This window comes from Triticum aestivum, chromosome 1A (assembly GCF_018294505.1).
Source record: "Triticum aestivum cultivar Chinese Spring chromosome 1A, IWGSC CS RefSeq v2.1, whole genome shotgun sequence".
Lineage (NCBI taxonomy): Eukaryota > Viridiplantae > Streptophyta > Magnoliopsida > Poales > Poaceae > Triticum > Triticum aestivum.
In genome coordinates, this window is record NC_057794.1 from 51,262,950 (window position 1) to 51,290,167 (window position 27,218).

The 27,218-nt window shown below is 49.4% G+C and overlaps 1 protein-coding gene across 2 annotated transcripts; it reads right to left on the reverse strand.

Moving 5' to 3' along the window:
- Positions 1-13,256: 13,256 nt before the first annotated feature.
- Positions 13,257-18,481, reverse strand: LOC123189199 (uncharacterized). 2 transcript variants are annotated; one of them, XM_044601554.1, is made up of 5 exons: positions 17,427-18,481; positions 16,103-16,567; positions 14,926-15,954; positions 14,586-14,739; positions 13,257-14,485 (listed from the first exon to the last, which is right to left on the reverse strand). In XM_044601554.1, the coding sequence occupies exons 1-5, from the start codon at positions 18,423-18,425 to the stop codon at positions 13,506-13,508; spliced, it is 3,627 nt and encodes a 1,208-aa protein (XP_044457489.1). In that variant the 5' UTR covers positions 18,426-18,481; the 3' UTR covers positions 13,257-13,505. The 2 variants fall into 2 exon arrangements, with proteins under 2 accessions (XP_044457489.1, XP_044457498.1); XM_044601563.1 differs by having other exon boundaries at positions 13,257-14,473; positions 17,427-18,480.
- Positions 18,482-27,218: the final 8,737 nt, after the last annotated feature.

A 27,218-nucleotide genomic window follows, 5' to 3' on the forward strand; every position in this document is an offset into this window, starting at 1 on the left:
GTGCAATAATGTACATCGATTCGATTTGTATGACAGTGGGACATGATCTCAAGTTATCAAATGGACAAAGAGGTTGCCGTTTAACCCAGGTTTGGGTCCTTGCAATGCAATTAAGAACCCTAATCCTGCTTGTTTGAAATTATATCGGTAATATATCAGCAAGTACAATATAATGGTCCAACGACTTTGAGGTGGAGTCGCTGGGTTTAAGGTGGTTGGTCTAGATGGGATGTCTTAGATCCAATCTAATGTAGGCTAAGACTAGGGTTCGATTCCATTGTATTGGCGCTTGAAGTAGAAGCTTGTAACGCCTTAAGACCGGAGCTTCAGTTGCCTTCCAGGGTTTTCAGGTTTCGTCGTGTGATTTGTTTGATTCTTTGCATTCATCATTGCATCATGTGCATTGTCATCATGCAACCCGTTTTAAAACTCACTAAATAAATTGCATGGATCTTCGGTCCTTTTAAATCGAGGGAATTCACGTGGTGATTCTCTTCATAACATATCCTCCCAATATTAGGGAGCTATAATAAAATATTCCAATAATTTGGAATTACCTTTAACACACATGCAACATAAATTCCCAATGCCTTTGTTATCTCATCTCTTTTGGTCTCCATTTAAATTGCTTCCAAATTCAAATAGTTTGAGGGTTATTCAAACTTATTTGAATTTGTTTATTCTAAACTCTCTCTGTCCTTTTTTCTTTAATTCTCTGTATTTTTCTGTCTCGAGGAAAATATGTCACGTGTGGGTATTCCACTCCTACCCTTCCATTCTTTTCTTCTAAGTTTTTTTTCCTATTCTATAAAAATTATGAAGGAAAGAGAGTTGGAGAGGGAAGAGAGAGGTCCAGCCGCCGGCCTCTCTAGGGCAGCCCCTCCCTCTCTACTGGGCCGGCCCAAGGCCAAAGCCCACCTATTCCTAACCTAACCCTCCCCCTGGCCCGACCCCCATCTCTCTCGTCTCCCTGCTCGCGCCGCCAGAGACCAGCATCGCCCGATCCCATCTCCCTCTCCCTCGTTCTCCCTGTGCCGCCACACACACGCATCGTACCAGGGATCCCGATCCCATCTCCTCCCCACACGCGCTGCTCTCCTCTCCCCAGCAGCCTCTCTCTCGGGCCATGACGCTCGCGCCCCATCTTGCTCCAGGGAAAGAAACTCCCCCGCGCGCCTCCTTCCTCGCGCCCGTCCAGTAGGCCCCCGTGTCGCCGCCTCGCTGCCGCCTCCCCGTCTTCGACGAGCGCCGCCCTCTGCTTCCTCTACGGCGACCAGGAGTCCGCTGCATCGCCAGGAGGCCACCGCATCGCCGGGGACGCCAAGCGCCGCCCTTCTTCCTCTTCTACGCCAGCGCCGTCCATCCTCGTCGCCCCGCTGCATCGTCTGCTTCCTCGTCAAGGCCATGGATGCCTGCAGCCGCCGCTGTCTTGCTGCCATTCAGCTCCGAATCAGGCTGACCTCACCCTGCTCTGCTGCCTCCCCGTCGTCTTCCTCGAGCAGGAGCTCATGCCTGAGCCCCTCCACTCCTTCTTCCAGCGGGGCCCCGTACCTCGACGCCGCCACCACGTCCTCGCCACCACGCCGGAGCAAGCCAACAGGTCCCTGCCGCTCCGTTCGGAGTTCGCCGGAACTAGGAGCTCGACCTCAAGCCTCTCCACGCGCGTCCGGCACCCCTGCTTCCTCCCACGTCGCCCCTGCCTCGTTTCCTGCTTGCCTCTGTGCCCCTCCATGGAACCCAAGCATCGCCGCCGTGCGCCGCATGCCACTGAAGCTCTCACTGCCGTCGTGCACAACCTCTGGCCCCTCTTGTCGTTGTCAAGACCCTCCAAATCAAGGAGTACCATGGCCGCCATCGAGACACTTGGATTCACCAAGATCGGCAAGTACCACGACTTACGGCACATGAACGACCACCGCTCCGAACGCCAAGTACCAGGACGTTGAGGACCCACCAAGTTCATCTACGAACCGTGTCGACTACACACCCGGAGTGCGTGGAGTACCTCTACGGAAGACCCGAACGTCTATGAACCATGTACGGTGACCGTTGCCAAGGACCGTCGAGTGAACGTCTACCCACGCCGTGTTTTTTTGACCAAGTTTGATAACGACCTTCAAAGAACTCGGATTCGCCAAGTTCCACTACCGTCGCCTTCGGAAACCTCGGATGCGTCAAGTACCTCTTAAACGAACGTGTACCACTACCGCCGAGGAGCAATTGTACCACTACTTCTTCTACCATCGCGGAACGACTACATCCCTCGACGAACTCGAACCGTCTCGTTTGCACGCTTCGAAGGTATAACCGCCGAGACGACCTTCCGAGAATGAATGCATGTTGTTTGAGATGCCCATGCTTGCTCCGTGCCCGAATTGTTGGTGCACGTTGCCCCTCTTTTGCCTTATCACCGTCGTCGACTCATGGGACACCCGGTATCCGGGAGTGCCCCACCATCTTTTGCATGCATCCGCACACTTCTCCTTTGCATCGGTATCTCAATCGAGTTACTGGAACTGGAACGTTGCAGTGGCACCGTTTTCGTTATCGTCGCCGTGGCACCCCTTTTGTTTCCGCCACGATGTCAAATGCCTCATCTCTTATCCTGTCAACTTTTAATAAAACTTGCATAAAACTTGAACATGTCATCCGCATCATGTTAACAACTTTTGAATGTTTAAAATTGTTGTTTGCATTAATTTACTAATGCATATGGGGATTTACCGGATTTGTTGTTTGCTATATCCGGCCCCATTTAAATTGTTTAGATAGACAATCCCTTTATGTTTCACCTCTTGACATGCTTAACAACATTTAATATTGTGGGGTACATAAACGAGATCGACTAAATAACTTGAATGTGGTGTTTCGTTAATGTGCAACGGAGTTGCATATTGAGCTCCACTTAATTTGTAGGGCTGTCTGTGCACTTTGCCATGCCATGCCTCATTAAACCGGACATGCATCATACTTGTTTGCGCATCGTGTCATGCTTATGTGATGGTTGTTTACTATGTTGTTTTCTCCTTTCCGGTGTTGCTTCTTCGGGCTAGTTCCGATAACGTCGCGTTTGTGAGGAACCGTTCGACTACGTCCGTTTGTCTTCTTCAGGGACTCGTTCTTCTTCCTTGCGGGATTTCAGGCAAGATGACCATACCCTTGAAATCACTTCTATCTTTGCTTGCTAGTTGCTCGCTCTTTTTCTATGCCTATGCTGCGATACCTACCACTTGCTTATCATGCCTCCCATATTGTTGAACCAAGCCTCTAACCCACCGTGTCCTAGCAAACCGTTGTTTGGCTATGTTACCGCTTTGCTCAGCCCCTCTTATAGCATTGTTAGTTGCAGGTAAAGATTGAAGCTTGTTCCTTGTTGGAACATGGAGATGTTGTTCCTTGTTGGAACATGTTTACTTGTTGGGATATCACAATATCTCTTATTTAATTAATGCATCTATATACTTGGTAAAGGGTGGAAGGCTCGGCCTTATGCCTAGTGTTTTGTTCCACTCTTGCCGCCCTAGTTTCCGTCATATCGGTGTTATGTTCCCGGATTTTGCGTTCCTTACACGGTTGGTTTATAATGGGAACCCCTTGACAGTTCGCTTTGAATAAAACTCCTCCAGCAAGGCCCAACATTGGTTTTACCATTTGTCACCTAGCCTTTTGTCCCTTGGTTTAGGCCAGCCCAAGGGTCATCTTTATTTTAACCCCCCCGGGCCAGTGCTTGTCTAAGTGTTGGTCCAAACTAGAGCCCCTTGCAGCGCCACCTCGGGGAAACTCGAGGGCTGGTTTTAGTGGTACGGATTGCTTATCCGGTGTTGCCCTGAGAACGAGATATGTGCAGCTCCCATCAGGATGTCGGCGCATCGGGCGGTCTTGCTGGACTTGTTTTACCATTGTCGAGGATGTCTTGTAGAACCGGGATATCGAGTCTGATCGGAATGTCTCGGGAGGAGGTCCATTCCTTCGTTGACCGTGAGAGCTTGTGATGGGCTAAGTTGGGACACCCCTGCAGGGATTTGAACTTTTGAAAGTCGTGCCCGCGGTTATGGGCATATGGGAATTTGTTAACGTCCGGTTGCAGAAAACTTGAACCTTAACTTAATTAAAATGAGTCAACCGCGTGTGTAACCGTGATGGTCTCTTTCCGGCGGAGTCTGGCAAGTGAACACGGTGTTGGAGTTATGCTTGACGTAGGTTGTTCTAGGATCACTTCTTGATCATATTTTTATCGACCGTGCTTTGCCTTCTCTTCTCGCTCTCTTTTGCGAACAGGTTAGCCACCATATATGCTAGTCGCTTGCTGCAGCTCCACCTCATACCTTTACCTTACCCATAAGCTTAAATAGTCTTGATCGCGAGGGTGCGAGATTGCTGAGTCCCCGTGGCTCACAGATACTTCCAAAAACCAGCTTGCAGGTGCCGATGAGACCGTGCAGTTGACGCAACCAAGCTCAGGAGGAGCTCTTTGAAGATCTTGTCCTTTGTGGTGTTTCGTTCTAGTTGATCAGTAGTGGAGCCCAGTTGGGGTCGATCGGGGACCTTGTCGCATTTGGGGTTCTTCTTTTATTTTGGTTCCGTAGTCGGACCTTGATTGTATTTGGATGATGTAATGCTTTATTCATGTAATTATGTGAAGTGGCGATTGTAAGCCAACTATGTAACTTCTTCCCCTATTTTATTGCATGGGTTGTGTGAAGATTACCTCACTTGCGACATTGCTTTCAATGCGGTTATGCCTCTAAGTCGTGCTTCGACACGTGGGAGATATAGCCGCATCGAGGGCGTTACAAGTTGGTATCAGAGCCTTCCCCGACCTTAGGAGCCCCATTGCTTGATCATTTTTAGCGGTCGAGTTGTGTCTAGAAAAATGTTTTGAGTCATTTAGGAATTATATATCGGAGAGTTTAGGAATTCTTTTTACTCCCCAGTCTCCTCATCGCTCTGGTAAGGCATCCTGACGTAGAGTTTTGACTCTTCTCTTCTCAAATTTCACTAAAAAAAATTTAGGTTCACGCGGGTATCTTGGAATCGTTCCGATGGTTTTGTGACGAGAACATTGTGTTGGTGCCTCCTATCAGGGGTTTTGTGGAAGTGTCCCGGGGAGTTGAGCTCTGAGGTATTGTCATCACAATTTTATCGTTGCAGTTCTGGAATACCTGAGTTTAGTACGCCGACATCGAAAATCTCTTTTATGCAGTTTGTTGGTGAGATAACCTCGACGCCACCCAGTACTGGGGCGGGAGTTCGGGAGTATTGCCATAACTCATATAACGGATGCTTTTTGAAGGTTGAGGTAGACGATTTCCGAAGGTTTCTTGGTTATATGTTGAAGGATGGATACAGCTGGATGTAGGATTTGCTAGTTTTGGGTGAGATATTATGCTTCTCCTGTATCCCTAACACCTGATTGCATAACCGGAAAGTTTCGGGAGTTTATAAGTGGGAATTCAAGTAGCTCTTAGGATATCTTTCCGACAGATGTATGATATGAAATTGGGGTTCGACGTCTAGTGGTCCTCCTATTCACGGTTGGTTTTACAGTGGTCTCGTTGTGTCTTAAAGAGTCCTTGGCTATGCCGACTCAGGGACGCTTCATATGTCATGTGCACTGCCTTGTACATGATGGTGCTGTACGATCGAGCCCGTGTAGGCCCCACCACGAAAACTTCGGACGAAATCTCTATCATATGTTTGTTCCGGCTTATTCCGCAAGCCAATCCTTTGTTTTGTTTTGAGTTGTGGTATTCAAGTTGCTTCAATGTCAAGTGTTGATTCCATACCTTCCCCAAATGGTGTTCTCATACTCCTATGTGAATACTAAACCTTCATGATAATCGAGTCTGTCATGTCAATCCTTTTCAACCGGTGTGCTTCTCTTCTAGTGGATCCGAACATTTCAACATCCGCAAGATCCAATCTCAGCTTTCTCAACGGTGTTTGTTTCATCTGTCTCCAAGTTGCCTTTGTTTTTCCCGCCCACCCACCCTTTTCCTTCAAGGATTCAGATTTCTTAATCAAGTATCCATCTTATTGATGTGAAGTCTTTCCATTCTTTTCCGTCAATGTTCTTATCCGGTGATTCTCACGAAGATGCTAAGGGAGCTTCAAGTTCATCGTTCTTCGTTCTTTTTCTTCTCCGGTGGTTTCAAGTCAAGCTTTGTTGATCATATCTTTTCCTCGTTTCAATGTTTTCTCATGCCGGTGCAATCCCTAATCATTCACCTCTCGTTGTTCAATTGTTCCGGAGTGCTGAAGATATCTCAGAAGGATCGTCTTGTCATTCAAGATCCGTTAATCCTATTTTGAGAATGTTTATCTCATTCAAGTTTTTTAATTCAACCGGGGTTTTCTCTCTTTTAAATTGTTCAACGGTGTATCTTTTGAGTGGGCCCTAACCCACAGGTCTTTCCCCAGGATCTTACCGGACTCTTCTCTTTTCCCGGCGTTACTCTCAAATTCTTTTTCCAAGTTTGATGTAAGAATGAATTTTTCATCAGTCAAATGTCTTTCTCCAAGATCTTTCAAAATTCTTTTCATCGTTGGTTCAACCTTTCCAATTTTAATTTCGGAGTACCTCAATAATTCACGGTGGTGTTTCTCATCGTCATTCTCAGATTGGAAGACCGAAGAAGATTTTTCTCTCAATCTTGCTCCATTCTCTTCAAGATTCGTGATTCTAGCTTGTTGCCATCCTCTCATAATTATTTGCGATTGTGAGATATTCTTTTCAACCATCCGGAGTAATTCAGAGTATTTTCAGTTTGATTCTCCGGAGCCCATCATCTCATAATTATTCTTTCCCAGCTTTCAGTTATCATTCTCCTAATCTTACCGGTGCATCGATCAATTATCCTCTAATCGGTTCTTGATCTCTTCGTTCTCATGTAACTAAATTCTCTCAAGCATCTTCGTTCATTTGCTAAATTCTTCCCGATGTCTACCTTATCTTTTCTTTGTTCATTTTTAATTCTTACGGTGGTTCGTTCAAGATCTCTCTTCCGTATCAATTCATTCGTTCTTTCCAATCCCGACCGGTGATTTCTTGAAGACCTTCCCAAGTTTATGCTATATCTCTCTTAATCCTTGCTACGGGAATAAGTAGTATGCCAAATCCGTTGCTTGTCAGCAGTTAAATTGTTGAAGGATACGCATAATGTAATTCTTATTCTTATTTCATCGACTAAATTCAATTCCTTATTCCGGAGGCTCACCAAATTCTCGGTTTCAATTGTTTCATCTTTTCTTTTCCAGAGTTCCAAGCTATCTCAATTTGTTTCATCGTGAAGAGACATCTAATCATTGCAAGTTTTCACCTTGTGTTTCCAACTTCTCTTCATTTTCGTTTACCGGAGTTCTTCATGAAGGTTTGACATGGTGTTTCATCAAGGAATTAATTCCTTCTCGAAGTGTTCATCGAGATTCTTTTCTAAGAAACTCAAGCTTTCATCATCTTGCTATCCGGAGTGCAATTCTTTCTTCCGGATTATTGGAGGTGGTATTATGTCATTCTTAATAATTGAGTTCTTGTTGTCATGATTCACATGTTGTCAAGAATGAGATATTTTAAATCCAGCAATCTCGTCATTGGAGTTATCTTGGGCTATACTTCACCTAAAGCCTTCCCTAAGGATCATTGCTAATTGTGGTGCTTATAAATGACCCAAGTTCTTCATTTATCCTCCCGGTGATATAGTTTCTCGTCTCCTTGTAATATCAATCCAATCAAATCTTTTTTTCGTGAGTGGCAAGTTGTCACCTCATAATGTTTACTACAAGACCTTATCAAGCTTATCCTTTCGTTGTTGGTGTTCCAACAACTCCGTTCGACCCTTCTCCTAAAGATGTTGCTTTCCTCTCCGTTCTCTTGAATCCATTATTACAGTCGTTCCGGAGGCATTGCGATGTTGTTCTTTTCACCCATCTTTTCATTTTGTCAAATATCATGTTCTTTTCATGTGTATCCATTTAACCGGAGTGTTGTGCCCTTTTGCTCAAGTTCTTTTCGCCTTATCAAGCCTTGCGTCTCTTTTCAACCGGAGTGCTGTCTGAGATCTTTCTTACCCCTTGTTCCTTTCATTCAATACTTCCGGAGGCTGTATGTTGTGATTTCATCAAGTGTCTTCTCATCTTATCAAGTTCTTACAATTCCTTTTCTTTTCAATCGGAGTGCTGCCCAAAGTTCTTCTTCCTTGTCCCTCTTTTTCTAACGGAGTGTTTTCAACTTCGTTCATCTTCGTTGTATTCTTTTCTTGAAATGTCTTAACCTTTTCAAGGTTCTTTGGTTTGGTTTCACTCGTTTGTCAAAGAAGCAACTTAGTTTTACCTCTTCTCTTCCTCTTCCTTTTCCCTCCGGTGCCATCCTAGATCTCGAGACGAGATCCTCTCGTAGTGGTGGAGTGTTGTAACGCCCCAAGACTGGAGCTTCAGTTGCCTTCCAGGGTTTCCAGGTTTTGTCGTGTGATTTGTTTGGTTCTTTGCATTCATCATTGCATCATGTGCATTGTCATCATGCAACCCGTTATAAAACTCACTAAATAAATTGCATGGATCTTCGGTCCTTTTAAATCGAGGGAATTCACGTGGTGATTCTCTTCATAACATATCCTCCCAATATTAGGGAGCTATAATAAAATATTCCAATAATTTGGAATTACCTTTAACACACATGCAACATAAATTCCCAATGCCTTTGTTATCTCATCTCTTTTGGTCTCCATTTAAATTGCTTCCAAATTCAAATAGTTTGAGGGTTATTCAAACTTATTTGAATTTTTTTATTCTAAACTCTCTCTGTCCTTTTTTTCTTTAATTCTCTGTATTTTTCTGTCTCGAGGAAAATATGTCACGTGTGGGTATTCCACTCCTACCCTTCCATTCTTTTCTTCTAAGTTTTTTTTCCTATTCTATAAAAATTATGAAGGAAAGAGAGTTGGAGAGGGAAGAGAGAGGTCCAGCCGCCGGCCTCTCTAGGGCAGCCCCTCCCTCTCTACTGGGCCGGCCCAAGGCCAAAGCCCACCTATTCCTAACCTAACCCTCCCCCTGGCCCGACCCCCATCTCTCTCGTCTCCCTGCTCGCGCCGCCAGAGACCAGCATCGCCCGATCCCATCTCCCTCTCCCTCGTTCTCCCTGTGCCGCCACACACACGCATCGTACCAGGGATCCCGATCCCATCTCCTCCCCACACGCGCTGCTCTCCTCTCCCCAGCAGCCTCTCTCTCGGGCCATGACGCTCGCGCCCCATCTTGCTCCAGGGAAAGAAACTCCCCCGCGCGCCTCCTTCCTCGCGCCCGTCCAGCAGGCCCCCGTGTCGCCGCCTCGCTGCCGCCTCCCCGTCTTCGACGAGCACCGCCCTCTGCTTCCTCTACGGCGACCAGGAGTCCGCTGCATCGCCAGGAGGCCGCCGCATCGCCGGGGACGCCAAGCGCCGCCCTCCTTCCTCTTCTACGCCGGCGCCGTCCATCCTCGTCGCCCCGCTGCATCGTCTGCTTCCTCGTCAAGGCCATGGATGCGTGCAGCCGCCGCCGTCCTGCTGCCATTCAGCTCCGAATCAGGCTGACCTCACCCTGCTCTGCTGCCTCCCCGTCGTCTTCCTCGAGCAGGAGCTCATGCCTGAGCCCCTCCACTCCTTCTTCCAGCGGGGCCTCGTACCTCGACGCCGCCACCACGTCCTCGCCACCACGTCGGAGCAAGCCAACAGGTCCCTGCTGCTCCATTCGGAGTTCGCTGGAACCAGGAGCTCGACCTCGAGCCTCTCCACATGCGTCCGGCACCCCTGCTTCCTCCCACGTCGCCCCTGCCTCGTTTCCTGCTTGCCTCTGTGCCCCTCCATGGAACCCAAGCATCGCCGCCGTGCGCTGCATGCCACTGAAGCTCTCGCTGCCGTCGTGCACAACCTCTGGCCCCTCTTGTCGTTGTCAAGACCCTCCAAATCAATGAGTACCATGGCCGCCATCGAGCCACTTGGATTCACCAAGATCGGCAAGTACCACGACTTACGGCACATGAACGACCACCGCTCCGAACGCCAAGTACCAGGACGTTGAGGACCCGCCAAGTTCATCTACGAACCGTATCGACTACACACCCGGAGTGCGTTGAGTACCTCTACGGAAGACCCGAACGTCTACGAACCATGTACGGTGACCGTTGCCAAGGACCGTCGAGTGAACGTCTACCCACGCCGTGTTTTTTTGACCAAGTTCGATGACGACCTTCGAAGAACTCGGATTCACCAAGTTCCACTACCGTCGCCTTCGGAAACCTCGGATGCGTCAAGTACCTCTTTAAAACGAACGTGTACCACTACCGTCGAGGACCAATTGTACCACTACTTCTTCTACCATCGCGGAACGACTACATCCCTCGACGAACTTGAACCGTCTCGTTTGCACGCTTCAAAGGTATAACCGCCGAGACGACCTTCCGAGAATGAATGCATGTTGTTTGAGATGCCCATGCTTGCTCCGTGCCTGAATTGTCGGTGCACGTTGCCCCTCTTTTGCCTTATCACCGTCGTCGACTCATGGGACACCCGGTATCCGAGAGTGCCCCACCATCTTTTGCATGCATCCGCACACTTCTCCTTTGCATCGGTATCTCAATCGAATTACTGGAACTGGAACGTTGCAGTGGCACCGTTTTCGTTATCGTCGCCGTGGCACCCCTTTTGTTTCCGCCACGATGTCAAATGCCTCATCTCTTATCCTGTCAACTTTTAATAAAACTTGCATAAAACTTGAACATGTCATCCGCATCATGTTAACAACTTTTGAATGTTTAAAATTGTTGTTTGCATTAATTTACTAATGCATATGGGGATTTACCGGATTTGTTGTTTGCTATATCCGGCCCCATTTAAATTGTTTAGATAGACAATCCCTTTATGTTTCACCTCTTGACATGCTTAACAACATTTAATATTGTGGGGTACATAAACGAGATCGAACTAAATAACTTGAATGTGGTGTTTCGTTAATGTGCAACGGAGTTGCATATTGAGCTCCACTTAATTTGTAGGGCTGTTTGTGCACTTTGCCATGCCATGCCTCATTAAACCGGACATGCATCATACTTGTTTGCGCATCGTGTCATGCTTATGTGATGGTTGTTTACTATGTTGTTTGCTCCTTTCCGGTGTTGCTTCTTCGGGCTAGTTCCGATAACGTCGCGTTTGTGAGGAACCGTTCGACTACGTCCGTTTGTCTTCTTCAGGGACTCGTTCTTCTTCCTTGCGGGATTTCAGGCAAGATGACCATACCCTTGAAATCACTTCTATCTTTGCTTGCTAGTTGCTCGCTCTTTTGCTATGCCTATGCTGCAATACCTACCACTTGCTTATCATGCCTCCTATATTGTTGAACCAAGCCTCTAACCCACCTTGTCCTAGCAAACCGTTGTTTGGCTATGTTACCGCTTTGCTCAGCCCCTCTTATAGCGTTGTTAGTTGCAGGTAAAGATTGAAGCTTGTTCCTTGTTGGAACATGGAGATGTTGTTCCTTGTTGGAACATGTTTACTTGTTGGGATATCACAATATCTCTTATTTAATTAATGCATCTATATACTTGGTAAAGGGTGGAAGGCTCGGCCTTATGCCTAGTGTTTTGTTCCACTCTTGCCGTCCTAGTTTCCGTCATATCGGTGTTATGTTCCCGGATTTTGCATTCCTTACGCGGTTGGGTTATAATGGGAACCCCTTGACAGTTCCCTTTGAATAAAACTCCTCCAGCAAGGCCCAACATTGGTTTTACCATTTGTCACCTAGCCTTTTTTCCCTTGGGTTAGGCCAGCTCAAGGGTCATCTTTATTTTAACCCCCCCCCCCCCCCGGGCCAGTGCTTGTCTAAGTGTTGGTCCAAACTAGAGCCCCTTGCAGCGCCACCTCGGGGAAACTCGAGGGCTGGTTTTAGTGGTACGGACTGCTTATCCGGTGTTGCCCTGAGAACGAGATATGTGCAGCTCCCATCAGGATGTCGGCGCATCGGGCGGTCTTGCTGGACTTGTTTTACCATTGTTGAGGATGTCTTGTAGAACCGGGATACCGAGTCTGATCGGAATGTCTCGGGAGGAGGTCCATTCCTTCGTTGACCGTGAGAGCTTGTGATGGGCTAAGTTGGGACACCCCTGCAGGGATTTGAACTTTCGAAAGTCGTGCCCGCGGTTATGGGCAGATGGGAATTTTTAACATCCGGTTGCAGAAAACTTGAACCTTAACTTAATTAAAATGAGTCAACCGCGTGTGTAACCGTGATGGTCTCTTTCCGGCGGAGTCTGGGAAGTGAACACGGTGTTGGAGTTATGCTTGACGTAGGTTGTTCTAGGATCACTTCTTGATCATATTTTTATCGACCGTGCTTTGCCTTCTCTTCTCGCTCTCTTTTGCGAACAGGTTAGCCACCATATATGCTAGTCGCTTGCTGCAGCTCCACCTCATACCTTTACCTTACCCATAAGCTTAAATAGTCTTGATCGCGAGGGTGCGAGATTGCTGAGTCCCCGTGGCTCACAGATACTTCCAAAAACCGGCTTGCAGGTGCCGATGAGTCCGTGCAGTTGACGCAACCAAGCTCAGGAGGAGCTCGTTGAAGATCTTGTCCTTTATGGTGTTTTGTTCTAGTTGATCAATAGTGGAGCCCAGTTGGGGTCGATCGGGGACCTTGTCGCATTTGGGGTTCTTCTTTTATTTTGGTTCCGTGGTCGGACCTTGATGTATTTGGATGATGTAATGCTTTATTCATGTAATTGTGTGAAATGGCGATTATAAGCCAACTATGTAACTTCTTCCCCTATTTTATTACATGGGTTATGTAAAGATTACCTCACTTGCGATATTGCTTTCAATGCGGTTATGCCTCTAAGTCGTGCTTCGACACGTGGGAGATATAGCCGCATCAAGGGTGTTACAAAGCTGCCCCTCTTCCTTTGGTCTCGAGGCTTATTTATGAGTAGAGTAATGCTAGACACATGGAGAGAAGGATTACATGATTCACAGACTATGCAAACGTGGGAGCTTGGGATTGGAGAAGGGGGAGCTTGGGATTGGAGAAGGGGGAGGATGTGCCCCATCCGCCTGAAAATCAAGGAGATAGATTAGTTAGAGAGAAAAGTTCGTAACAACTCCGTAATAATCCGTGCGTCTAGGATTATTGCTTATTTATAGCTGGTGTTGGCCCGCCAGGTTCCTTCCTGTTTTGACCCTTGATAATCTCTAAGTGCAAGAAATTATCATAGCACTTTTCAAAGATGGAGGAGGTGAACTGAGGCTAAGTGAAAGGATAGCTGGGTCTCGAATAAAGAAACCAACTGCCATATATGTACACAGAAATTCTCTCAGAAACACCGATTTCTAGGTGGCACTCCCTCCGTTCGGAATTACTTGTCGCAAAAATGGATGTATCTAGATGTATTTTAGTTCTAGATACATCCATATCCAAGGCAAGTAATTCCGAACGGAGGGAGTACATACGTGCTTGCCAGGTCAACTAACTTCTCACGGTATCAGTCAGCTCGTCTGACTGCATGCATCATAGGGGAGGACTGAGGATATCAATACTTTTGCACTCTCCAGCTGCTGCCTTGAACATTCATCGTCAACTCTGCCATCCTCCTTGCAATGCCTGTCGATCTCAAAGAAGCTCTCGCGCAGAGAATCACGAGTGAGCTGCAGGTTCTGAGAGGCTGACGAGCTGCTGCTGCTGCTCCCAAGCAGCTTGTCACAAACAAAGCGTGCCAAGCCTAAGACGATGCCATGCTCCGCTCTCTGCAGCGCCAACTGGAGGTTGGAAAGCAAAATGCCACCCACAGAATCCAGGATTTTAGGGCTTCCTTTCCTCAGCAGGGTCACCATCGTTTCTGCTAGCTTTCTGGACGACGGCGACTCCTCGTGCTCGTTCCCCTGCTCGCTCTGATCATCCTCCCTGGGTTCCTCAGCCTCAAACAGCTCGTTTTTGGCCAGAGCAGCAACCCACAGTGGTAAGTCGGAGTCACCCAAGTTGCACGTCTTGTTAGCCATCTCACTTTCTGGCCCGATCAACCAGCGGCATCCAAGGCCCAATATCAGGACTGGCAGCCACTGTTTTACGACTGAAACTAATGTGAGAGCAAATCTCGGGCCTGCAAATGATTCGACAGCAGGTACAAGATCAAGAAGATTATTGGCAAGGAGGAAGGCCTCCTCTGGGGGACTCGACGACTCGGTTGAGCTTGCTAGCACCAAATGAAGCAGCTTGGCTGCGTAAGTGAAGGAGCTTCGTGTAAGGATCAGTATGTCTTTCAGATCGTCCCCATTGAAAGATGAGCCCTCACTGTGCCTTTTCATGGCTGATACTGCATATTTTGTGTAAGATGATGCAAATCCCACACATCTTACTTTACTCTCATTGACCAGCTTGATGGTTGTCGTATCGACAATGAACTTAAGAATTGAAGTGCCAAGCATAATCACATTTATTGTGCCTTCTGCTGGACTTCCTGTACAAAATGCTATCAGAACATCAGATAATCGGTTGAGTTGACGAATAAACGATTCAATTTAAAGAGGGTTACCACATAACAAGTTTGTATGGGTTTGGTGTAGCCGTACCTTCAGGGGTGACATGCTGCTGATGTTCATGTTCTGCAGATTTCTTATTCTTGTTCAATGTTGACGTTGAGTCAGTGGAAACAGTAACAGATCCATTTACAAATCTGTCATAGCATCTCAGCAGATGGTCCAGTGACTGGTTGACAACTGTCGACTGACACAAGATGAAAGTTACAATTAGACTGGCAAAATATTAGATACACATAGATCTATGAAAAGCTATCTAAGATAACAGTAGTGCAATCAACGAATCATGGTTTTGTTCCTATTGATGCCTACCAGATAAGTACGGTTTATCAACAAGATAATAGGTGTGGTGGCACTGTGCGAATGGACTCACCTCAGAGCAGCTCATGTCTGTTTGATCAACATCCTGAAGAGCACTATATGTAGCCAAACTCAAATAAGCAAACACTGGAGAGAGGTCTAGAGATTCAAAATGTAGGCATTGCTCAATGTACACTTGAGAAATGACCTTCAGAGAAGAAAATGCAATTTCTGCATAAGAATGCAGAAAAGCAGCTCTCATTTCCTCTGCTTTTAGTATTTCATTGAGCTGCCATGCTGCTCCCCCTACAGCAGTAAGTTCTTCATTACTCAGGATTACTGATGTGGATGACCTATTTCCATCCACATCGTCATATCTTGCTGGTGTTTTCTTAAGCGACTTCCCTTTCTTCCTCTTTGTAGATGCCACAGGGCACGATGGAGGTTCAAGTCCATGCATCCCAGAAAAATAAGAGGCTTTAGATTGCAAAATATTAGTCAATTCTTCAAACATTTCATCAGAACGGCCACTCAAATGTACTAGCTTATGTGCTGCCAGCAATGCTTCTTGACATTCTTCCTGCTTGGAAGTCACAGCAGCATTCACAATTATGTTCATGCATTCGATATGTAACACACATAGATCAGGTGATATCGCTGGCACCATGCTGAGAAGAGCAGCCTGGGCACCACCAGAAACTGCAGTTTTAAAGAGCAGCTTCAGTTTAGCATTTGTAAAGTACTCTCTCAAAGCAACCAAACTAGAGCCTTCATCAGATAAGCTTTTTATTAGTTTGGCGGAAGCAATAACAAGACCATCAGTCTGCGCTGAGTTCAATCCTGATGGTGACAATGCCAGAGTAATAGAGACTTTGATAAACTCAACAAGAGACCGCGGGGATGATCCTTCAGACAGAGCAAATTCACAGAACCTTGCCCCAGCTGCCGGTGATCTCTTTATGAGTGCAATGCAGCGAGCACATGCTTCTTTCAAAGGCAACTTAGATGGAAAGTAAGAAGGGATGAGAAGCTCTGTGATTTTTTTAGCAACACGGGGATGATCATCCGCAAGTGAAGATAATAGAGTACCCAAACCAACAACCTGAACAGAAAAGTGTGTATTAAAATCCTACCCAGAAATATCCAAATATACACTGGCCTATGTGCTCAAATTGAAAATTCTGTAAATGCAAAGGTCAGTTGGGCTACAGTGTAAACCAAGATATGCATGCGATAACTATGTACCGTACCTTATTGTACTGGAAAGATCGAAGATCACGAACAGCTAACAGGAGATCTACAGCAGCAGCTCTGACAGATAAAGCAGGATCAGAAACCATATCGCTTAATCTTGGAAGTAGCACTTTCAGTATGTCATGACTTTGTGGATTGTCAAGCAAGTATATCAGACCATTCAGTGTTGATAGACGAACTTCGTTGCAAGAATCTTTGGACATGTCATCAACAATTTTACTCAATTTTTTTGAAATGGTTGGCGATGGAATAACTTCCCAAAACTGGTTAAGAATACGGCAAATTCCTTCAACTGTGACTGCCCGTATTTCTGGGCAGTCATCCATGAGAAGTTTGTCTAGAAGGAAGAACTGCTTCTCTAACAGAGGATCATTGACATCCTTTGTCACATCTGGGTCTTCAAGGGGAAATAAATCCAGTAGAAGATGTAAAGCATTACGGCGAACATTAGAGTTTGCAACCTGTCACAAAGTAGACGCTTGATATAACCATAAGAATGTCTAAACTTAAAGTGTTCCATACCTACTATTTTCTTGTACAAGATACATGTTAAAAGTGAAACGGGGGAAGTGATTACAACTTCCTGAGTACAAACTAAACTTGAAGTAATCCATTGAATTTAGTAAACTTGGCCAATGTTCTAATAAGATGACAGGTTGTAATGTTTCTCTCATACGTAGAGCACCAACAGTGATGACCAGCTATGCAGCTTTTGGAGTGTGGATGAGTTATTTGAAGGCAACAGTATACATGATATTCTACCTATATAGAGTCAGATACTGTTAAGTATGCATTAATGTTTCTCTCATACTGTTAGCTAGAGTATCACAGTACTGACAAATTTCATTTTGTCAAAAAACCTGATCATTGTGTAGACTCTCCCTTGTGAGAAGATTAACAAGCTAACATGAGATACAAACACTAAGAGGCTAAGATATCATGTTATAAAGTTGTGTGAAATTGTGGATGTTTTTCAAGTTTACAGTCATGTGAGTTAAACCTTTTTGTTTATTTGTTTGTTATGTCAGCAAGTACTTTGAAGCTCTGCTAATACTACTAGGACCAGGCATTTTAGTATAGCCCACTGCCTGACTCTTGACATTCTTGCACCTTTCCTAAGCGAATCATTGTAATTGTAGTATTATAATTCATCACCAAATCACTTGAATTGTGATTTCATCAACAGCAGAGCAAGCATTTTTCAAGTGATTATTAGTATTATACATACTCGCTTCCCTCAGGTACCAATTCGAGTTTGTATCAACACTAGCCACATATAGTTCCACCACCCATCAGAGAAGAGCAAGACAATGCACGCACCTGCAATGACCGGAACAGCACAGGCTCGGACAGCCTGAACACCAACTTTTCAACTCCAGCCACTGCCTTCTGCTCGACGAACGCCCAAAGTATCCTCCTGGCAGCCTTGGCCACCTCCTTGTCAGCGGCATGGACTGCTGCCTCGACCATCCCCTGCAGAAACCCTTCCCCAATCTCCCCTCTGACCCACCCTCCGTCCTTCCACGCTCTGAACACCACCTCGCCGTAGGCGACCACGGCCGCCCGCCTCCCTCGCATCATCCCCACCTGGGCCCTTATGAACTCCAGCCCCTCCCTGGCGAGCCCCTCGCTGACCCCGAGCACCAGCGCGAGGAGCTTCCTCCCTTCCTCGGCCTTGAGGAAGTGGGGGGACACGAAGCAGCGCAGCAGGAGCACCTTGAAGTCCGAAATGCTCTCATCGGTGTAGTCGAGCAGATGCAACGCTTCGCGGAGGGCGAAGAGGCGGCGGAGGAGCGGCCTGGCATTGGAGCCGGAGGTGAGCGCCTGGGAGAAGAGGTACGGCAGGGTCTGGGCGACGAGCGCGTCGCGCCCCGGGGCCCCGGCGCGCCAGGCGAGCTCGAAGCAGGAGGCGGCGAGCGCGGCGACGGGCGGGTCCTCGGTGGCGAGGAGCGCCAGGCGGTCGTGGAGCAGCGCGAGCGGGCGGAGGAGGTCGTCCCATCGCGGCGGGTGGGAGGGGTGGGTGAGGAGGAGGTGGAGGAGGACGGCGGCGGCGGCGCGGGGGGAGACGGCGCCGGGGTCCGGGTCGGGGGAGAGGGCTTGGGCTAGGGTTTGCGGGAGGGAGAGGAGGACCGGGTGGGAGTCGGGGAGGGAGTGGACGGTGTGCTTGAGGTGGGGAGGGGTCTTGAGAGCTGCGGCGGCGGTGGGAGTGGGGAGGAGGGTGGCGGCCAGGGCGAGGAGGTCGGCGGAAGAGGAGGGGGCTGACCCGTCGGCGGCGGCGGCGGCTGGGGTGGTGCGGCGGCGGCGGCGCACGGGCGGCATTGCGGATGTGGGGTGAGATCTTCTGTTGGGGTTTGAAATGGGACGGAGGGAGGTCGACGGATTTGGGGAAATTTTGGGAGGGAGAGAGCCACATCCACGTAGGCGGCGAAAGAGAGCGCAAACCAAAAGATTTGGGGTTAGATTACCACGTCTAAGTTTGGTGAGTTTGATCAATTTAGTGGGGTGTTTGATTTAAGTCTTATCTTAGGTAAGATGTTTTTTGTCACACTCAGAAAATATAGTAAGATTTTCTTGGACTTGCCAATTGGAGTCTTCTAATTTATTGAACTAACTTTAGGCAAGTAGCTTACTTACAACCGTTTTGGCCCTCACAGAGTGATGGAACCAGCATTTTCGAAGGATCTAACAGGACGGTGACACTAGCTACTTGGGGTAAGTTTGTTGTGAGCATCGGCGGCGAGGAAGAAGGCGAGCATTTTTTTCAACCACTTTTGCTATCACTATAGTCTGTCTTGGTTGCAAGCATCGGCGGCGAGCGTCGACGTCAAGTACACGGCGACAACTGTCGACGGTGAGCACGACGACAATTATCGATGGCGAGGGCAAACAGGGGATGTCGGAGCACGCGAGGGGCGGCCGCCATGTGCGCGTGTATTTTCTCTGATCTCGTCGCGGTGGGAAGAAAGCGATGAGAAGGGAGGTGGCCGGCTGAAATTTAAGGTGGCAGGCCAAAATTTGGGCCGGCCAGCGCGTACCATTGGCTGGCGGGTGCATCCATGCGAGTTGAAGTATGCATTGAGTGTTGTGTGATATATTCTGTATGTTTATATGCATGTCTTAGAGGAACCCACCCCCGCCTCCAGGGTACCACCCAACCATGGAGTCCGACATCTCAGGTGGAGATTCTCTCTCTCGCTCAATATGAGTACTAAGAAAAATTAGGGCGTGTTTGGATTACAGCAAAAACTTACCATATCAATATTTTGGCTCGCCCATAGGATTTGGTTGCCGTTTGGACTATTGCCAGGAAATTGGCGCGCCAACCTCACACGGCGTATGCATATGTAAATTTGGCCTAACACGTTGGCGAGACGATGGCCCGGAAAAGCTCGACCAAAAAATTGGCGTCGCGTTTTGTCCCCCTGTCTCAATGGGTCAGCTAGGTACTTTTTTTTATTACTCGCCGCTGGTGCTCACAATAAAATTACCCGAAGTAGCTAGTGTCACTGTCCTAAGAAATTGATGTGCCAACCACAGACGGCGTGCGCATATGTAAATTTGGCCTGACGAGACGATGACGGCTACAATCCAAACGATGCTAGTTTACCAAAATTTTGGTTATGCTCTTGCATTGGTCATACCAAATTTTTGGTGTGGCTAGCTGGGGCTCAAACCAAACAACCCCTACAGCTTCTCGCAGAGTGCTTTGAGCTTCGGTGGGCTCGATGGGCGAGCATCTCGCATGACATCCTAGGCTCCGTACTTTGTCGGCTCCCTTGCTAGCGATCGCACGAGCCTTTGCTCCATCTACCGCTCGTGACTGGACTCCGCTCGCCCCATCACTCCTGCTTCTCTTCCTCTTCAAGTCCGTCTTCGTTAGCTTCACCCCGTTCAAGTCCATGACTGCCAGCCGCCACATCCTTCTTCCCAACGCCATGTTGGCCGGCCGAGAAAGTCCTTGTGTGGGGCTCCGTTTATGGTTGGCTCGCGGTGTCGCACCCAATGCATATGCGAATACTACCTTTCGAATGGGTACTTCCTATTGAATATCTTCCCCCAGTGCATAATCAGGAATGGTTATTTACCAAGGTGGTCGTGTTTGCTTCACGACTCCGGCTCCAAGTGCATTCTTGCTGCAATTGCTCGCCACAGCCTTGCTCTTTGGTACTGGCGGCCTGGGAGGGGATTCATGACACTTTTTAATAGGTCCTGCATGTAAGTGACTGGTTGTGAGTTCTTTCACCTGGGCTAAGTGGGATTGTGGACCGGGTGGTCAACAGTATCAAACCTGGTCCACGGGGTCAAAACCAGGGTCAAGGTTGAATATTGCACAGTTTTGATAGTTTCAGGGTTGAAATTTGGATGGTTTTGAAGTTTTGGGTTGTTTCCTAGACTTAGTGACAACTAGAGGTTGTAATATGGACTTCTCTCCATCTTGATTTTGTACAGTTTGTGTTCTCGTAGGACCGACTTTTTGAATCTATTGAGTTTTTATCGGTGTGGCGTGTTGTTTTTTCTTGGTTTAACCTTTTTGTGGAAATGGAATCCTTACTTGGTGATATGGTGAACAAACTTTTTGTTGTTTTTTCTTGGTTTAATTTTTTGTGGAATTGGAATCCTTCAATCTTTAATGTTGTTTCATGAGCACTAAATTTGGTTTCCTCCTCTCACAATGTTTTGTTCCATTAGAAGTCATGAATTGTTCCATATGTACTTATATTGTCCATGGTGCACTGTTCTCTCCTCCCTCCAACAGCAGTTTTTTGCCGGTATAAGCCATGGATTTTAATAGCACGGGGTCTTGTATAGGAGAATGATTATGTATGACTAGGGGTAACATTTACATGCTAGTTTATTATTTGGAGACAGAGCATGGTGTTTCGAATAAACATATGCACTATGATTTAGACATTTTATTAGTTAAAACTTGTGTACACTAGTTTCAAATGCACTACTTAAGCTATGAGACCGAAGAAAAGTACAACACATGGTTCCCGTCTCGCGTGTTATATTGCACAAAGAAGTGATAGCTCACTTGGTTTGACCGCTTGCAGGTGTCGTGGTTCTAAATCTGACAGTAGAATAGGGGTAGTGTAACGGAGCATGATCTATCGAGATGCATATGGGTGACACAGTGGTTTTAGCGAGTTCGGGCCTCTCACGGTGGAGATAACAACCCTACGTCTCGTGCTCCGGAGAGGCTTTGTTTTATCTGAGTATATATCCGGAGATTACAATGTGTGTGTAAGCGAGGAACGGATCCCCATGCCTGAGCTAAGTCCTGAGACTAATGGTGAAAAGAGAGAGAGGTGGAAGAAAAGACCCCCCATTGTCTAGTGGTGGGGGGTGGCTTATATAGAGTGCGCCACCTCCTCACCTCCTATGTTACAAAGTGGGGTATGAATGCTATAATGACAGCCCACTATTAAGCCTTCACTATTAGAAAGATGCCGACTGCTTTGCTGCCTGCTGGTCTTCGTATATCCGAGTGAGTCGTACGGTCGAGTGGTGAACTGTCATCCGAGTGGATGGTATGTTGCTTGGTCGAGTGGATAGTATGCTACTTGTCCGAGTGGACAGTGTGTCTGTATGAAATTGACCTGGACCCACATGTTGTGTGGACCCCACGCTTCATGATATTTCGACCCTTCGTGGGCCTACCTGTTATGTATATCCCCAACATTAGCCCCCGAATCGATTGCGATTTTGCAAAACGAGTTGGTGTAAGACACAGTTTGGTCCGAGTGATTACAGAAATACTCGGTACATGTCGTCGCGCTTTCAGACAACCAAGGTTTGAACAAAATCTCAATGGATTCCGGTACCATGCTTCCCGACTGATCGAGGTATGTGTCTGTGAGGAGCAACTTGGTGACATTCGTTCATCTCTCGGGAGAGGTTTAACTCGTGATCTGAGTATGGGTGTGTCATTAAATCTGTGCGACCAGATTGACACATGGACTGTTCTCTTAGAGAGATGCCATTCTTATCCCGGAGGAACGTCAATACGAGTCGGTTTTAGATCCACACTTGTGAGTTTCACACTTTGAGTCCTAGAAGAAGGCTCAAAACAGGTCCACGAAGGAGCGTTAAACTTGCCTTATAGAATATTTTTTGGAGTGATTTGGAGCTGGGCCTGCATCGAGTAACTGATTACTCGGAATTTCTTCACGCCTGGAACGTGTCTTTTTTGTTGTTTGGCCGTCACTCGGGTTGGGCGGACCGCTCCGAGTGGATACCATTCCAGTGGGGGCACGCTGAGTGCACCCATTGGGTGTAGTCCCCGAGACTGCTGTCGACTGCGGGCAGTCGGTGGGAGTCTTAGAGCCTGTCTTTTTGTTGTTGTTTGGCCGTCACTCGGGTTGGGCGGACCGTTCCGAGTGGATACCATTCCAGTGGGGGCACGCTGAGTGCACCCACTGGGTGTAGTCCCCGAGACTGCTGTCGACTGCGGGCAGTCGGCGGGAGTCTTAGAGCCTGTCTTTTTGTTGTTGTTTGGCCGTCACTCGGGTTGGGCGGACCGTTCCGAGTGGATACCATTCCAGTGGGGGCACGCTGAGTGCACCCACTGGGTGTAGTCCCCGAGACTGCTGTCGACTGCGGGCAGTCGGCGGGAGTATGAGAGAACTAAAACTCTTCTTAGCTGGTACTGATCGAACTTGTTCTTCTCTGACTCGGAGGTCGAGTAATACTGGAGATGGGTTTGCATCGAGCAAAATGTTTCTTTCTGAGTCCTCTTCCAGTGGGGGCACGCTGAGTGCACCCACTGGGTGTAGTCCCCGAGCCTCTGTCGGACTAGATGAGTCTGGCAGAGGGTTTAAGTCTCTCGGTAAACCTCCATGCAGTTGGCATGGCAAATATCTTTGTCTGGAATTGAATCAATCGGATGGATGCGTAACGAGGTGGTTGTACGAACGATGAGTAAGGTCGCCTGTACGATTCAGCGATGGCGCTTCATTTTTACCCTTTTGCATGAAAAGGGGTATTTATCCAAGTGGACGTGCTTCACTTATAGATCTTCGGCGAACCGAGCATGTATGGTCAGAAGAATATCTTGATGTGATCAACAGGTTGACCAAATGGGCGTAACCCCTGAGGGTGACATGGCCAACTGCCGCGCGTAGCCCCCGAGTGATGCTCGAAGGAGGTAAGCTTGCTACAGAGTGTGATATGAGGTTTGACCATATGAGTAACTTAGCCGTTCCCGTGCTGGGGGTGTAGAGGTAAAGACATGTCCAACTGATGGTGACGTGCGGGGCGGCCGAGGGGCGAGGACGTGTATAACCGAGTGGCGACGCGCGGGGCGGCCGAGTGGTGAAGACGTGAAAAACCGAGTGGCGCCGCGCGGGGCGGCCGAGTGGTGAAGACGCGCACAACCGAGTGGCGACGCACGGGGCGGCCGAGTGAAGGACTAAGTGTCCAGCTGAGTGGCAAAAATGATCCTTGAAGGAGTTAGCCAAATGCTTTTGAAGCTGATGTAGCGACAAGGTCGGTGTAGTGTGGCTGTGGCGCAACAAGACCGGTGCGACAACTGAATTTGAGTAGGAACGAAGATGGCACGCAGAGTGTCTGGGTGATTATGAAATTTGTCAAAGTGACGGATCGAATGTACTTGTTGAAGTGAAGGGTCTGATTGGTGATGAAGTACTCGACCACTTAGGAGAGTGTCATTCCAAATGAGATGCAGCCCCCGAGTGCGGCGTAGCCCCCGAGCATACTACAGGCTTCGACAACGGACATGTCGGAATATGAGAAATATAGTTTTGAATGGATGATTTGTAATTCATCGAGTCGGATTTGGGTAAAGATGAGGAGAAGCTTCCGAGTGATGCTCGAAGAAGCAAATTCGCAAAAGAGTGAAGTGTGAAGTTTAATTATGAAAGGGACTTATCTGTCTCATGCCCGACGAGGTCTATATCATTGATACGATGAAGAGAATTCCATAGAGGGGTTGGCCGGACGTGTTTGAAATCAACAGGGCGACAAAGTCAGTGTTGTGGTGCGCTAGGACCAGTATGGAGACCGAGTCCGAGCAGCGATGAAGTTGGCGCGTAGGGCCGTCGAGTGATCGCGGTAACTTGTGTAAAAAATGGCACAAGTCAACACAATAATTTCTTGAGGAAATTTGATGTGTGCTGAAATGATTTGTGTGAATAACACCCATAGACACCCGCTGGGAGTGCAAGGGGCTTGCTGGTTGACCAACAAAAGTTTAAAAGAGCGAAGGATTCGTTCGCACTTGTCGAAGCGAGAAATCCTACTGAACTTGTTGGAATACTGGCTAAAATAAAACGGAAGTGTAGTGTTTTGACTGAGTTGCAGCCCCGGAGGACCGATGCAAACTCGAAATGAAGAACGACACATGGTGTTCGTGAATGATATATGCGAAAAAAAGGAAGTTGGACTTCGGAGTCACATAACCAGTACTAAGCAAGTATGTGAAAATAAGCAGTCGAGCGTAGAGGTACACTCGGTGGTGTGGCCTCCGAGTGAACCTGATGTGTGAATTATGGAATACTCGGGAAGACGGAAAATAACAGAATGTAAAATGACTTAGCTGTCTGAAGGCGCGCAGGGCGGTCGAGTGGTGATGAGGTGACCAACCGATTGGCGACGCGCGGGGCGGCCGAGTGCTGATGAGGTGATCAACCGATGGCGACGCGCGGGGCGGCCGAGTGGTTATGAGGTGACCAACCGATGGCGACGCGCGGGCGGCCGAGTAGTTATGAGGTGACCAAACTGTGGCGACGCGCGGCGCGGCCGAGTGGTGATGAGGTGACCAACCGAGTGGCGACGCGCGGGGCGGCCGAGTGGTGATGAGGTGACCAACCGAGTGGCGACGCGCGGCGCGGCCGAGTGGTGATGAGGTGACCAACCGAGTGGCGACGCGCGGAGCGGCCGAGTGGCGATGAGGTGACCAACCGAGTGGCGACGCGCGGGGCGGCCGAGTGGTGATGAGGTGACCAACTGAGTGGCGACGCGCGGGGCGGCCGAGTGGTTATGAGGTGACCAACCAATGGCGACGCGCGGCGCGGCCGAGTGGTTATCAGGTGACCAACCTGTGGCGACGCGCGGCGCGGTCGAGTGGTGATGAGGTGACCAACCGAGTGGCGACGCGCGGGGCGGCCGAGTGGTGATGAGGTGACCAACCAAGTGGCGACGCGCGGGGCGGCCCGAGTGGTGATGAGGTGACCAACCGAGTGGCGACGCGCGAGCGGCCGAGTGGTGATGAGGTGACCAACCGAGTGGCGACGCGCGGAGGCGGTCGAGTGGTGATGAGGTGACCAACCGAGTGGCGACGCGCGGGGCGGCCGAGTGGTGATGAGGTGACAACCGAGTGGCGACGCGCGGACGCGGCCGAGTGGTGATGAGGTGACCAACCGAGTGGCGACGCGCGGGGCGGCCGAGTGGTGATGAGGTGACCAACCGAGTGGCGACGCGCGGGGCGGTCGAGTGGTGATGAGGTGACCAACCGAGTGGCGACGCGCGAGGCGGCCGAGTGGTGATGAGGTGAACCAACCGAGTGGCGACGCGCCGAGCGGCCGAGTGTGATGAGGTGACCCAACCGAGTGGCGACCCGCGGCCGAGCGGCCGAGTGATGATGAGGTGGACCAACCGTGTGGCGACGGGCGGAGGCGGGCCGGAGTGGTGATGAGGTGACCACCGAGTGGCGACGGCGCGGGGCGGCCGAGTGGTGATGAGGTGACCAACCGAGTGGCGACGCCCGGGGCGGCCGAGTTGGTGATGAGGTGACCAACCGAGTGGCGACGCGCGGGCGGCCGAGTGGTGATGAGGTGACCAAACCGAGTGGCGACAGCGCGGGCGGCCGAGTGTGATGAGGTGGACTCACCGAGTGGCGACGCGCGGAGCGGCCGAGTGGTTATGAGGTGACAACCAATGGCGACGCGCGGCGCGGCCGACGTGGTTTATGAGGTAACCAACCTGTGGCGAACGCGCGCCCCGCGGCGAGTGGTGATGAGGTGACGCACCGAGTGGCGACGCGCGGCGGCCCGAGTGGTGATGAGGTTGCCAACGAGTGGCGACGCGCGGGGGTCGGCCGAGTGGTGATTGAAGGTGACCAACCGAGTGGCGATCGCCGCGGCGCGGCCGAGTGGTGATGAGGTGGAACCAACCGAGTGGCGACGCATGGCAGGGGTGGCCGAAGTAGTTATGAGATGACCAACCTGTGGCGACGCGCGGCGCGGCCGAGTGGTGATGATGTGACCAACCGAGCGGCGACGCGCGGGCGGCCGAGTGGTGATGAGGTGACCAACCGAGTGGCGACGCGCGGAGCGGCCGAATGGTGATGAGGTGACCAACCGAGTGGCGACGCGCGGAGCGGCCGAGTGGTGATGAGGTGACCAACCGAGTGGCGACGTGCGGGGCGGCCGAGTGGTGATGAGGTGACCAACCGAGTGGCGACGCGCGAAGCGGCCGAGTGTTATGAGGTGACCAACCAATGGCGACGCGCGGCGCGGCCGAGTGGTTATGAGGTGACCAACCTGTGGCGACGCGCGGCGCGGCCGAGTGGTGATGAGGTGACCAACCGAGTGGCGACGCGCGGGGCGGCCGAGTGGTTATGAGGTGACCAACCTGTGGCGACGCGCGGCGCGGCCGAGTGGTGATGAGGTGACCAACCGAGTGGCGACGCGCGGGGCGACCGAGTGGTGATGAGGTGACCAACCGAGTGGCGACGCGCGGAGCGGCCGAGTGGTGATGAGGTGACCAACCGAGTGGCGACGCACGCGCGGCTGAGCATCAGTGATCCTGTTCGGTCCGAGTGAACTAGCCCATCCGAGTGATTGCTGGAACAAAACGTCTGTGTCTGATTACCACAGCGATCTGTTAACCATCCAAGCAAATTCATCCGAACATGCGTTCCAGTGAGCTTAAGTCCCATCCGAGTGAATCTGGATTCGAACAGAAAAGGGACTGTTAAGCGACTGTCGAGTAATTTATGAGCTAAATTGTAAAAATGATCGGAGAGGATAAGGTCCTCAATCATGTGCCGAGTAGCTGGGGACTTGTTCCCTCGAGTTTATCGTCATGGAAACGGATGCCACCAGCTCGCAAAGGGAGGTGCCGCCGCGCGATCGGGGCGTAGCCAGCCTC